This window comes from Furipterus horrens, unplaced genomic scaffold (assembly GCF_987537825.1).
Source record: "Furipterus horrens unplaced genomic scaffold, mFurHor1.1.pri manual_scaffold_4, whole genome shotgun sequence".
Lineage (NCBI taxonomy): Eukaryota > Metazoa > Chordata > Mammalia > Chiroptera > Furipteridae > Furipterus > Furipterus horrens.
This window is the reverse complement of record NW_028327174.1, coordinates 25,324,228-25,337,047: the sequence shown is the minus strand read 5'-3', so window position 1 is coordinate 25,337,047 and position 12,820 is coordinate 25,324,228. Positions and strand designations below refer to the sequence as shown.

Genomic DNA, 12,820 nt, shown 5'->3' with positions numbered 1-12,820 from the left:
CCTGAATCCATTTCCCGTCTTATAGATTTCAAAATGGACACAGGCATTGGCCAGTGGTCTGGTTACCTGCAGGCTTTCTTTGATGTCCTGGGCTTCAAGGCTCAGTGTGTGGGAGTGTACGCCCGGCAAGCCTTAGGAAGTCTGGGAGGACTAGGAGAGGATGAACTTTCACGCCAAGGGTAAAAGAGGAACTGATGTAATGTCCTGGGGAGATTTCACTCTCTGTGCCTGCCCAGATCTTTGGGAACAATAAAGGAGGGAGACAGTGCTCTGGATAATCAACTCAGATTTTACTTTTGACTCAGGATCCGGACAGGAACAGGACTTGGAGGAGCTTGATTTATTTGTCTGCAGACACCACTCAAAGAGGAAGTACTTGATGAAGTTGATAACATTAATGGTAGAGAACTGGATCCGTGGGTATTAATTCCAGGCAACTGGTGGTCTGGGCACAACCAATGTCAAGGCTGAAAGGCCTGCAATGAGGTCTTCCAAGCTTTTGTTTCAGTTTGCAAAGCACGCGTCCACAGATGGAGAGGGCTATGACGTTCCTACCCTGCTGCCTGCTGCCTCTGTTATTGTAAGTTGGCAGCAGGGTATGGAAACTTATGAGACCAGAGCCGGCAGGCAGAGAAGCTCCGGACACAGGAAATGCACCGAGCGGACAGTGGGTGCATTAAATCCCCCAGATGTAGGAGTCTTCTGTCTAAAACAAGAAGATTTTTTTGGCCTGGCCTTGATGTCTGGGTTTGTTCTTGGTGAATTGCCCAGCTGAAAAACTGGGAAATTATCCACATTGCCCTCTGTCTGAAGGTCTTGATATGGGAGGGAAATGCTTAAGGAAGAGGGAGGGAAAGCCACACATAATTAGTGTGGGTGTGGAAGGAAGAGGGAAAGTGAGAAAAAGACCAAGGGCTGGTAGGGAACTCATCCTTGTTGAAAGTGTTCTCTGACCCCAAACCTTGCTCTTTGTAGGTCTCTTTTAGACACAAATAATCCCTTCTCACTGCCCATCAGCTCCAAATAACGTAGTTAAATGCAGTGATTACCAAAAAAAGGTCTGATTTCTTTTCTCATCCTCTATTCTTTTACTTATTAGAAAAGCTTCTCTATTTAAAATTTACCAAAATTTAACCCAATTTAATCATGCTATAAATAATAAATACTAGTAAATCTTAAAAAAAAAGAAAAACCAAAAATAAACTCAATTTTGGTTAAAATCATGGGTTTTGATTAAAAAATTTCCAGGGCAGAACAAAGGCTAAGGTCAAGTTTAGAGCCCACACACCAGGATCCCGCATCCACCAGCACACTTTCCTTAAAATGTAGGTGATGATGAGAGAAGAAGTCAAGATTGGGAGATGCAAATAAACAGGCCCAGCGGGCAAATCTCATTCATCAGCCTCAGCCCATCCTATCCCACATTCTTCCAGAAGGGACCATTTCCCACAGCAATTTTGTAAAAGCTTAGTGGGAACCATGAATGATATAAAGAGCTATACGGAGATCAAAGGGTCTAGGTCTTGAGGTAGAATTCAAAACAGATTTCACATATACACTTAAGTTGTCATCCCGTTATGGGTTGGATTGTGCTCCCCGTCACTCAAAAAAAATTCATGTGTTTAAGTCCCAACCCCCAGCACTTCAGAACATGACTTTACTGGAAAAAGGTTCATTGTAGGTAATTAGTTAAGATAAGGTCATATTAGAGTAGGGTGGGCCCCTAATCTGATATGACTGGATTCTTATAAAAAGGGGAATTTGGACACATAGACATACACACACTGCATGACTGAAGGCGGGATGTTTTGCCCCACAGTGATTTCAAAATAGATGTTAAATTACAGAACCTTGAGTGACATCAACTATATTTCAAGCAGTGCCTTGGATGAAGAACATGCAAAGAGTAAGGAAATGTGGTTCTTGCTCTCAAAAATACTATAATTGAATAGAGAAAAGACACATTAAAAAACACACATCAAAAGGCTATAGGGGCTGAAAAAGCCAGTGCACACAGGGAGCATGCCATGTGAAGAGGAAGCCGAGCAACTGCAAAGACCACAGCAAACCACAGAAGCTGGAGCAGGGCATGGAACTGATTCTCCCTCCCAGTCCTCAGAAGGAACCCATCCTGCCCTAACTTGATCTTGGACTTCCAGCCTCCAGAGCTGTGAGATAATACATTACTGTTGTTTAAGCCAACTATCTGTGCTGCTTTGTTATGGCAGCCCTAGAAAACTAATGCACCCCTCATCCCCTACTCCCTTGACAAGAGTTTCAGGCAAGACTTTCCACTGACCCTTCGCCTGCCCATTTCAGTCTATTCATCTCAACAAGTTGCCAATGCTGCTGATTTCACTTGTAGGGCCTAAGAATAAAACTGCCCAAGTTTGCAGGGTATGATTTACAGGTGTTTGAGGTTATGCACAATAAAGCCTAAGTAAGCTCTTTGAATTTTAGAAGCATTTGGTGAAAGGAACTGAAAGAAGCTAGTAGGTAACTTGCAGGACTCAAGAGGTTTCATCTGCATTACTATGGGCGGAAGGCCTCCAAACAGATTACCTCTGCCAATGGCTCAGTACAGAGAGCAGGGGGAGGTCTGCAAGCAGCAGAGGTTCTCCGGGCTGTAAGCTGTCTTTGCCCTTTGCAAGCAGGCAGTGCAGAGGAAGGAATCTCCCCGGATCTCAATAAAGCAGCACAAAAGACATAAATGAAGAAATCAAGAGATCAGATTTCAAATGAGCCTACTAGACCGGGGTGGGGGGGTGGGGGGGGGTGTAAACCTTGTAAATCATTTGCAGTGGGGTCAGGGTGGCACAAAGGTAAGGCAGAGGAGTGCTGAAAAGGGAAAGAGCAAGATAACATCAGCCAAGGGCCTCCTTGTCTGGGAGGGAACCCACATGGCTCCCATCTACTCATCTCAAAAAAATCGAATGACATTTCCCTAAGGGTAAGAGGAAGTTTCTTGAAGACTTCCTGGTTACCTTGGAACAGATATTTATGCCTATTAGGGATCCTTGCCCCTAAAACTTGTGGCTTAATAGCGACAGCTAGCTCTTGGGTGAAGAGCGGCCTCTACCATTGGAGGAAGCCAGAGGAGGCAGGGGAGGTGAGTGGGCCCTCCCTGAAGTAGGCTGACAGTCTGGACCAGCGGTTCTCAACCTGTGGGTCACGACTCCTTTGGGGGTCCAACGACCCTTTCACAGGGGTCGCCTAAGACCATCAGAAAACACGTATATAATTACATATTGTTTTTGTGATTAATCACTATGCTTTAATTATGTTCAATTTGTAACAGTGAAAATACATCCTGCATATCAGATATTTACATTACGATTCATAACAGTAGCAAAATTACAGTTATGAAGTAGCAACGAAAATAATTTTATGGTTGGGGGTCACCACAACATGAGGAACTGTATTAAAAGGGTCGCGGCATTAGGAAGGTTGAGAACCACTGGACTAGACCATTGAAAAGAAGCCGTGTGCACCCACCATCCAGTGGCTCCACACTTCCCCATCACAATCAAATGCTGCATTAGGGCACAAAGGTCAGAGCGTAAAAGGTCATGCTGAACTAGACTATGAAATATAGAAAGCAAAACAGGGGAAAGGAGTTGGGAAACAGTGGAATGAGGCCTGATAATGAGAAAAGATGTTGTTAGCTGGTTCCCCAGGGGATAACAAGAAGTAGAGATCCGGGCCTGTTCTTCCTCAGGTGGAACCTCATGACCTGTCAGATCTAAGAGTCACAGAATTGAAAGAGACATGCAAAAGTTAATATTACAGTTCTTAAATGTGAGAGGAGACACCCAGAAGATTAACAGGTTCCAAATGGGTCATGGAGGACCTACCACGTGCCAAGTCGTGCGAGGTTACAAAGTGCATGCAGTGCTCATTTTCAAAACCGGCTGTGTCCTGAAAGTAACTAAGGCTGGGACTTGAAATGTATTTTACCATAGAAATCATGCTGCATATAGTGCCTGGTTAATAAATGAAAGAATTCTAGAATAATGGCATGGGTAGGCAAAAGGCCCTTCCTGTGCCTGGAATACTGGAATACACAAACATGGTGTTTACACGAAGTGCATGCAGTTGCAATAACAGGACTGGTTAAGAAAATTGGAATTGAAGGTAAGAAATAAACCAATCAACTACTGCACAACAATGCAAATATACTTAACACTACTGAACACTTAAACATGGTTAAGATGATATGTGTTATGTGTATTTTATCACAATTGCATTTTTTAAGTTTAAAAAAGAAAAAAACCCAATCAAATAGTGGCAAAAAATATCAAATAATGATAATGAATAGCATTTACTGAGTGCTTGCTATGTGATAAATGCTGTTCTCAGGGCATTTTCCATACTAACTCAAATCTTATATCAATCATATTCGATAGGCCCATTGTCCTTATTTTACAGGTGGAAACTGAGACACAAGAAAGTGTAGTAACTTGGCTAAAGTCACACAGCTGGCAAACTGGGGAGCTGGGATGTGAACAGCTGCTCTGGGTCCAGAGTGCAGACGCACACCATTATACTCTCTGGCTCCATCCTGCCTTACATAGTTAACATGGGTTACAAAGATGTCAGACCCCAGCCAACGGCCTCCATCACTCTTTGACTGAACACGATTCCAGCAAGACTAGAGATCCTAGGGCGTTTTCTAATAACAACCAGTAATAGGATGTGGCCTGAGCAGCTAAAAGCTTCATCTCCCTGCTGCCCACTCAGCAGCTGTCCTGAGGGGCTGGCTCCGTGCCTGACTCAGAGCCCACGCTTCTCATCAGCTGGGGGTGTTTGTCATGCTAAGTCCAGTCATCCTGAGGCAGTCTGAGATCAATATGGGTTAATTCAGTCCAAGGCAGTATGGGTTTTTCATATCATGAACTGAAGACATATGCTGGTGTCTCAGAAGTTATCTCGGACTTTTTATTTAGGTTTGGCAGTTTCAAGTGCTATGAAGCAGAACACTTTTAAGCAGCCATGCTGGGACCTGCCACGGTGTACCCCCGTCAGGAGACTGACGGCATCCTGATCTCTACAATTCTATTCATTGTTCGTTCATTCGTTCCATTTTCAGGGTATTTGCAAAAAAGATGAATAAAAATGTTATTTTGGTTGGCTCATTCAGGCACAGCCATTGGAGTCCTGTGGACCTGGGGTTAAGGCTTATCTCCTCCTCTGTAGCTGGGTGATTTAGGGCAGGTTACTTCTCACTGCTCTAGCCCCCGTTTCCTCATCTATAAAGTGGAAATAATATTGCCTTCTTTAAAGGCTGATTGTGAAGATTGAACGATGGAACCACGTAAGAGGTTAGAACAGGCCCTGACATGCAGAAAGGCCCCAATAAATGTTAGCTCTTATTTTCTTATTATAAAGCAGATTCATATACCTCATCTTCTTTAATTCTTTCATTAAGTGTGTGTAAGATTTCCTTCCTCCAAAACAGTATTTGGGCACTTGGATTGGGTGGTGGGGAGAGATATGTCTCCCTTGATAGAGCAATCATATCAATAAAAATTCAGAGGGCCATCCCAGAATGCAGGCCACTGACCCTGTGCCCCAACACAGACATGATTTCTCTCTACTCCTTTACCCCGTGCTGGTTGTAGGAAGAATTGAGAAAAACAGTATTCCGACACTCGGAGTTTCTCATCTTCACTTCTGCTTTCCACGTCCACCTGGCAACAAAGAGCTGCCCCAGAGCAGAACTTTTACCTTAAAACCGTGTCCATGGTTGCAGAAGCAATCTGAGCACCGCATATGTAAATACTTTCAAATTAACGTGACTAAAAACCATCTCCCAGTCTCTCAGCCGGGGCACAGCAGAGGGTGGACCTGAAGCTGAAATTACAGAGCATCCTCTAAAGAGGTGGTAGGATTAAGAACATTTAAGAAATATAGATTTTCTTTCTTTTCCCTAGACACTTGTGCATGTCCAGGCCAAAAGGGGTCACTCTGCCATTCCGAGACTAGCCCAGACCGAAAGCATATTTTATATCGCTCAGCGAGCTTTTAGGAAATCACTGTTTGAGTAGTTCGAACACCAAAGGACCAGTGGCAATCTAAATTCATACTTCGGGACAAATCCCCTTTTTTGTAAATTCCATGGGAGCTAAAAGCGAGTGACTTTGGAACCTAAGGTATTAAAAGAAGAAGCGGATATTACAACTATGTGTGGCGAAATAAATTTATTTTAAAATGACTTGCTGGTCTGAAGTTTCTAAAAATGTTTTGCCTCCTGGCTTTGGTGAAAGAAGTAGTATCGTTTATTTCGCCTCCTTCCTACCAAACTATCTAATTCATAACATGCAGATAAAATGGGTCACAACAGTCAAAGAAAAGGAATCTAGGAGACACGTTGAGCTATTTCTGAGCAACACCAGGCAGGAAGGACACTATTAGGATTGTCTAGATTTTAGTTGCCCGTGACCCTGAAGGTAGAGAATGTGTCTTATTCATCTTCGTATCACCCAGGAAGGCTCAGACCATGGATAACACGTGACGATTTAAGAGCTGTAAAACATGAGAGCGTTTAGTCTAATCCCCTATCTCAGAACTGGGGAAACTAAGGGCCAGGGAAATGAGAAATTTAGCCCTTATGGTTGTTCTGGAAGAATAGAGGGTTAGAACTCCATTTCCTGACTTCCGACACCATTCTTCAGAACACTTTTATCTAAGCTGACCAAGTGTCCCAGTTTGTCAGAGACGGCTCTGGTTTATGCCTGTTGCCTTAGCTTACTTATTAGAGTCCCATTTCATTGTCATAAATGTCTCGATCTGGATGAAAAATTATAAGGTTACCTTAGTTATATAATATTGCACCCTTTTCCCATGATAAGGAAAAAGAGTAGAAATGCTGGTTCTCCTAGTCGTAGGTGGTAATCTGAGGACAGCTTTGCCCAAGGCATGACCCAATTTCAGAACAGGTACGGAGATGATGAGTGTTTACCAAAAGAAAGGTGGGAATTAGTAGGATCACCCTCCTCTCCCATCAGGGCCCGGAGGGGGGCCTCTGAGCTAACACCAGCTTCCCCGCTGAGGGGACCGCCTGTGGCTGCTAGTAAGGGAAGCGTGACTTCAATGTAATGAACTCAGATGGGACACTTGCAGGGAACTGTTGCTAGATTCAACAAGATACTTTGTATTGTGAGATAAGTTCCCATTGTGAAATGATGAGTCTGAATTGGTTAAGTGGGTGGCAGTGACGAGGTGAAGTCACAGGGGGGCTGAATGAAGTTCTGTGTTTGCCCTTCACTCTGCACGCCTCGCGTGCCAGCCTCCTGTCTGAAATGCCTCTGTGCGCCTTCCACGCCGCCATATTTCTCTGTGCCAAGTCAGGGGCACTGTACTTTCACATGGCACTGTGTCCCCAATTGTGGAAAATAAATCACGGGGGATATAATACTTAATACGCATAATTTTACTTTGCAGACCTTTTTTTTTTCAGGACCAACTCTTTCACATGCCCATATTCATATGTCACCAGCCACAAGTAAATATCACAGTATTGATTCCAGAGATGGTTCATGTTGAGCTGAATATTTCTTCTGGTTGGTGGAAAAGAAAGGGAAGAGGTGGGAAGTTGCTGGGGGCACAGGTAGGGAACTTGTACCGGTCCATTCACCTCTAGTTGGTTCCTTTGTCCCCAAGGGCACCAATACACCTGGAAGTCGGGAGCAGGCAGCCTCTTCACACCACCTCTGTGCCTTGTACTGCTCTGCTCATTTGCTACGACCTGATAAAGACCTGCGCTCCCTTTCTTGCGTGTCCATCTGGGCACCTGAGAGCACGCTCTGCGTCTGAACAGGCGGAGGAGAGGACTCATACGCTCAGATCTTATTTCCCGGCTGACAGCTTTAAGGAACGGTCCCTGAGAACACAGTACTTTTAAGAGCTGGGTCTGAAGCAGAGCTAACTGGTTCACAGGGCGACGAAGCCCTTGACCTTGGCCTCGTTAGCTCCATTCTTTTGCCTGCGGAGCACATCACCACCACCATCATAACACTTGAGAGCACAGCTCATTACCGCGTAGGTCGCGGCACATCTGTATTTACTCGGTTTGAGAGCGGCTCCGCGAGTCAGCCAGCTTTCTCTATTGATTAGCTCCTGCAAATGAGAACAACCGCAAACACGCCTGCTTATGAGTCAAATCAGGCCATGGGGGAAGGAGGGAGGATTTGTGATGAGGTGAGACCATCAGTCTCCAATCACATTTGGGAATAAAAAGAGGAATAGAAATTCCAAATGGATTTTTTTTTTTTTAAGTAATGAGAAAAAGAGAGGGAGAGGAGAAAAAAGAAAACAAACCCATCGCGCACCCTTTGTATCTGAAGAGGCAGGCAGGGTAATATGTTTCTCGCCTTCATGTCAAGCTTCAGTAAACCCACCTCCTCTTGTCTGGAGTAGCTGCTGGTTATTATGCAAGCAGGAAATGTACATGCAGGAAGAGCAGAAGAATGAAGAAACCCAACTGGGGGTGGGGCCAGCTACTAAATATAGCAGAAAGAAAGGATGAGAGAAACCGGCAGAAAGCAGGCAAGAAGCACTCCTTTATTCCCCATCACGAAAGCAGGGGACCTGCTGTGAAACACTTGGCACAAGGTAGACACACCTATCGCCTGGAGTCAGGCTCTCTTTGTGAAGTGTTAATTAAGAGAACAACTTCTCGCTTTTTAAAAATTTGCCAACAACAAAACAAAAACATTAGTCCTGATCTTAGGCGTGATCTATCAATTTAAGGAAATACCCCAAGGGACCAGGGTTTTAGTCCCCTCTAATCTGGTCTTAAGAAAAAGTACAAGTTTAAAAGTATTGCTTTGAGTGTCCACATCTGCTCTGGAGCCAGTCTGGGCAGGAGCACAGGGATATGAGCTCCAGAGAGGCACCACTGCTCGAAGTGATGCACAAAGTAAGATTTTTATACCCAATTCCGTACCCGTGCGCCTACCTTGGAACTCTGTCCAGGGCCACAACTCAACTATGTTTTTCTTGTCCTGTTTTCTACCAACGACTTTTCTGATGAGTGTGACTCACAGGAGAAAAGCAGCACCTGGCATGGCTGAAATAAGCACTTATACTGACTATGCTGTAAGAAACCACATTCGGTGCAAGAAGAGGAACGCTCTGGGCCCCCAACAGAGTTCACAGGGTTTGGGTCTTTTTTCTTCCTCCAGCGTTTACTATCCTCTGCTCACAGATCTCCAGTTACTCCCCATTACTTTCCACCATCAAAGTTCTCAACATTCTATTTCCAATTCAACCGCCTTGGCGTAAGGAGCTCTGCAGAGGCAAAGTGCTGATTGTCCTTGAAGCAGGGTGATGGCTCACAGGGGTGTATTTAGTTTATTCTCTCTATTTGGGGTATGTTTGAAATTTCTTATAACAAAAGGTTGTGGTGGGGAGGGTCAGGAGGAAGATAAGCTCTATAACCCAAGTCATCTCACTGCTTTCTAGTCCAAGGACTTATTTCAACTGTGTTGTTCTCTCTGCTTGGGATGTTCTCCACTTCACCCCCGCTTACCCGAATCCTGCTGGGCCATCAAGGAATCCTCCAGAGCCACCTCATTCATGAAGCGGGCCCTGCTGCTTGTACCTGGATGTATTTCCCCTTCCGCCCCCTCTTTATGACGCCTACTATTATATGTGTAGATCTTTTTCATTGCCTCACCTAGATTGTGAGTTGCACAGAACCAAGAGTGTGTATTATTCATCTTGGCATTTCCCCAGGGTCTCATACAAAGCAAGCACTCAGTAATTTGTTGATCGAAAAATGAATCACATTAAAAAAAAAAAAAGAACCACTTATCAAATTATTAATGAAACCTCTTGGATTTGTCTAAGTGCCGGGCAAGGTGAGAGAAACCTCCTTGGGTACCTTCCTCGTGGTTCTGATGCAGTATGACTTCCGGCTGCGTGTGGATCGAGTTTCCGGGGTGGAAGAATGGTGAAAAAAGAATCCGAGGTTTCCTCTGCTTCAGGATGTGCTGAAGGAGTTCATAGAGTACATCACCTGGAGGAGAGGAAAGAGCAATCAAGAAATGGAAATATTTCGTTCAACTATTTCCAGTGACTCTGTGCGGCACTGGGTTAAGGACACCATGTCACATGAATAAGATGGGCATGCTACCTACTCTCACAGAGCTTACAGGGGACAGACAAGATGTGTCCCCTGAAACTCTGAAGGTTGGAGCCATATTTTTTTAATAGACCTTTTTGGTTATGGAATATACAAAAAGTTTTATAAAATGCCAAAAACCGTAAAGAAAACAAAAGTTGCCTAGAATTTCATCACTAAGAAGAAAGAAGCCCTGTCCATCCTAAAGAGGGATACTTCCCTCTTTAAAAATACAACATGAGCCTTACTCCATGGTTCCACAATTTCTAGAAAATCATCTTTAGGTGTCAGCTCTTGCAGAGATTGGTGGGGGCTGTTCTGTGCTGGGGTCTTCTGTTCTCATGTATCTGGTGTTTGAAGTGTCCACCGAGAAGTTTATTAGAGAAAAAAAAAACACAAAAAACTGTCATGGTCTTGTCCCACCCTTTCGGCTTACATCCAAGTTCAAAATGCAGGTGGGTGCCTCAAAACCCCTTGAGGGGGGATTAAGCTTTAAAATACAAAAGCCTTCTGACTGCTGCCCCCCCAAGCCCTTCCACAGACAGATGTACAGTCAACAACTGTAGCAAACAATGGTCTTTTATCTTTAATTTTAGCCATTTTAAACAGATTCTTTAATTGACAACTTAATTTAACTGTATATTTGGGGCTGCAGGTATTACTAATTTTTTTTTCTTTTAAACTGAGCCTGAACCTGAGAAATGCTCCATGTTAAAGTCTTTTTTTGTCCAAACCTCTACTCCTTTGCCACTGATACCAAATAAAGTTCCATAATACTCTATTCTAAGGGATTCCTCGGGTCCTTTAGGTCATTGCTTTGGCTTTGTTCCTTCTTCTACCTTTGAATTTTGGTTGTTATTTACTGACACTATTTACTATGATGACTCAATAAAGCAAAAGAGTTTAAGGAGCTGAAGACACCATGTCACTTGGGTATTTCCTTTTAATGAAATGGGCAAGAAGACGCAGAGGTGTTCTGAATCAGACTTTTAACAAGTTCTTTATGAGGTAGACCTGTGGCACACATGATTGTGTTTCGGAGCTGGGAAGGCTTCAGAGCTCACCTAGTCGCAGTCCAGTAGTCATGGTAATGTCTGCGATGAGACGAGGCTAGAGAGCCTGAACTTCAGTCCTACGTTAATGATTCATATTTTAATCGCTTACAAAAATAAGTCCCTTATCAACACTTCGTTTCTTCTGGTTTAGTGTAATGTCTTCCTAAACTTTTCTTAATTTATGTGGCTTCAAGCTTGCTGGGTTTTATCCTGTGGGTTTGAGTGATGCTTTATTTTAGTAGTGTGCAGAAGAGAAAATGAAAACACTGAAAAATGTGTTCCTGATGATTACTATTACAAAAAAAAAAAAAGGTCAGTAATTAGTGCATCCATTTTGGAAGCAGAGGCCAGGAAATATAAATTTAGTGTCTGTGAGGGTGTTCAACTATGTTCGTTTAGAGAGGCATGCTGATGTGGTGGGAAGGCACAGACTGCTGGACTGGAATGTCAGCCTGTCCACCCAGTGACCTTGAGCAAGTCCCTGAGCCTCTCTGCGAACAGCAAACACGCCCACCTCAGAAGTTTGCTGTGAGGAGTAAATGACAGGAATCTATCAAAGCACCTAGAGCAGAGTCTGGTGCACTGTCACGCCCTAACCTCTCCCTGGAGGTCACTCCTGGGGCTGGAGAAGCTCTGAGGTGTGGCGGCTAAGGACTGGGCAGAGAGGGGGCAGATCCCGTGCTTTGTTTTGCTGTGTTCCCATTCTACGCTGGTAGAGTGTGGCACTCATGCGGACCGGGAAGAGTCTACTTTGTGGAGTCAGACTGGTCACTCAGGCACATCCTTTAACACCTCAAGGCCTCACTCAGTTCCCTCCTCATACAGTGGCCTGTCAACAGCAACTACCTCACAGATTATTGTGAGGGATCAAGGAGGGAACCCACGCCATGAGCTCATCACAGCATCAGGCAAACAGAGCTCAGCAAACACTAGCTGGGGCTGTGACCTCTGCTATCACCACCACCACCACCATTATTATTACTGATATTATTATTATTATTTTTTATTTTGGTTTTTCAATTACAGTTGCCCCCTTTTCCCCTAATTTCTCTCCCCCACCCAACCCACCCCCTCCTGCAATCATATCCCTTCCCGTTGTCCATGTCCATGAGTCATTTATACGGGTTCTTTGACTAAACCCTTCCCTTACTTATCCCCCTTCTCTCCCTCTCCCCTTATTACTGATATTATTAAAGTGGATTAGGGCAGACTTGTAGGTCCCTATGGAGGTCTCACATATTGAACAAAGAAGGAGCATTCCGGGGATGGTCAGTGAGTGCTGCTTCCCCTCCAGAAAGGGCAAAGGTTAACCGAGGCCATTCACCCATTCTTGGCTTCTTGGGACACCTCCCCCTGGCCCGGTGGGCTCAGCCTCCAGCGGGACTGACATGTGCTCTGCCCCAAACTTTCCCAGGTCTTCTGCGCCAGCTCTCTTCAGCCCCCCATCCCAAAGCTAGCCAAGGGAGCCCGGCAGTGAGGAAAAAATGAGGGATGTGATGGTGGTGGGGCAGCAAATCATGCCAAACTCGGCCAGTTCCTTACCTGCACTGTAAGCCTATTCTGAGCCCTGGCTGGTTTAGCTCAGTGGATTGAGCGTCGGCCTGCGAGCTAAGTGTCGCTGGTTCGATCTTCCAGTCAG

At 44.6% G+C, this 12,820-nt stretch overlaps 1 protein-coding gene across 2 annotated transcripts in view; it reads right to left on the bottom strand.

The window, feature by feature from the left end:
* Positions 1 to 12,820, bottom strand: part of ETV6 (ETS variant transcription factor 6) — a 214,333-nt gene that overhangs the window by 23,783 nt on the left and 177,730 nt on the right. For both annotated transcript variants that reach the window (XM_090272850.1, XM_090272851.1), the window contains exon 4: positions 9,887 to 10,021. In XM_090272850.1, the coding sequence (XP_090128976.1) occupies positions 9,887 to 10,021 (135 nt within the window). The remainder of the gene's footprint in view (positions 1 to 9,886; positions 10,022 to 12,820) is intronic.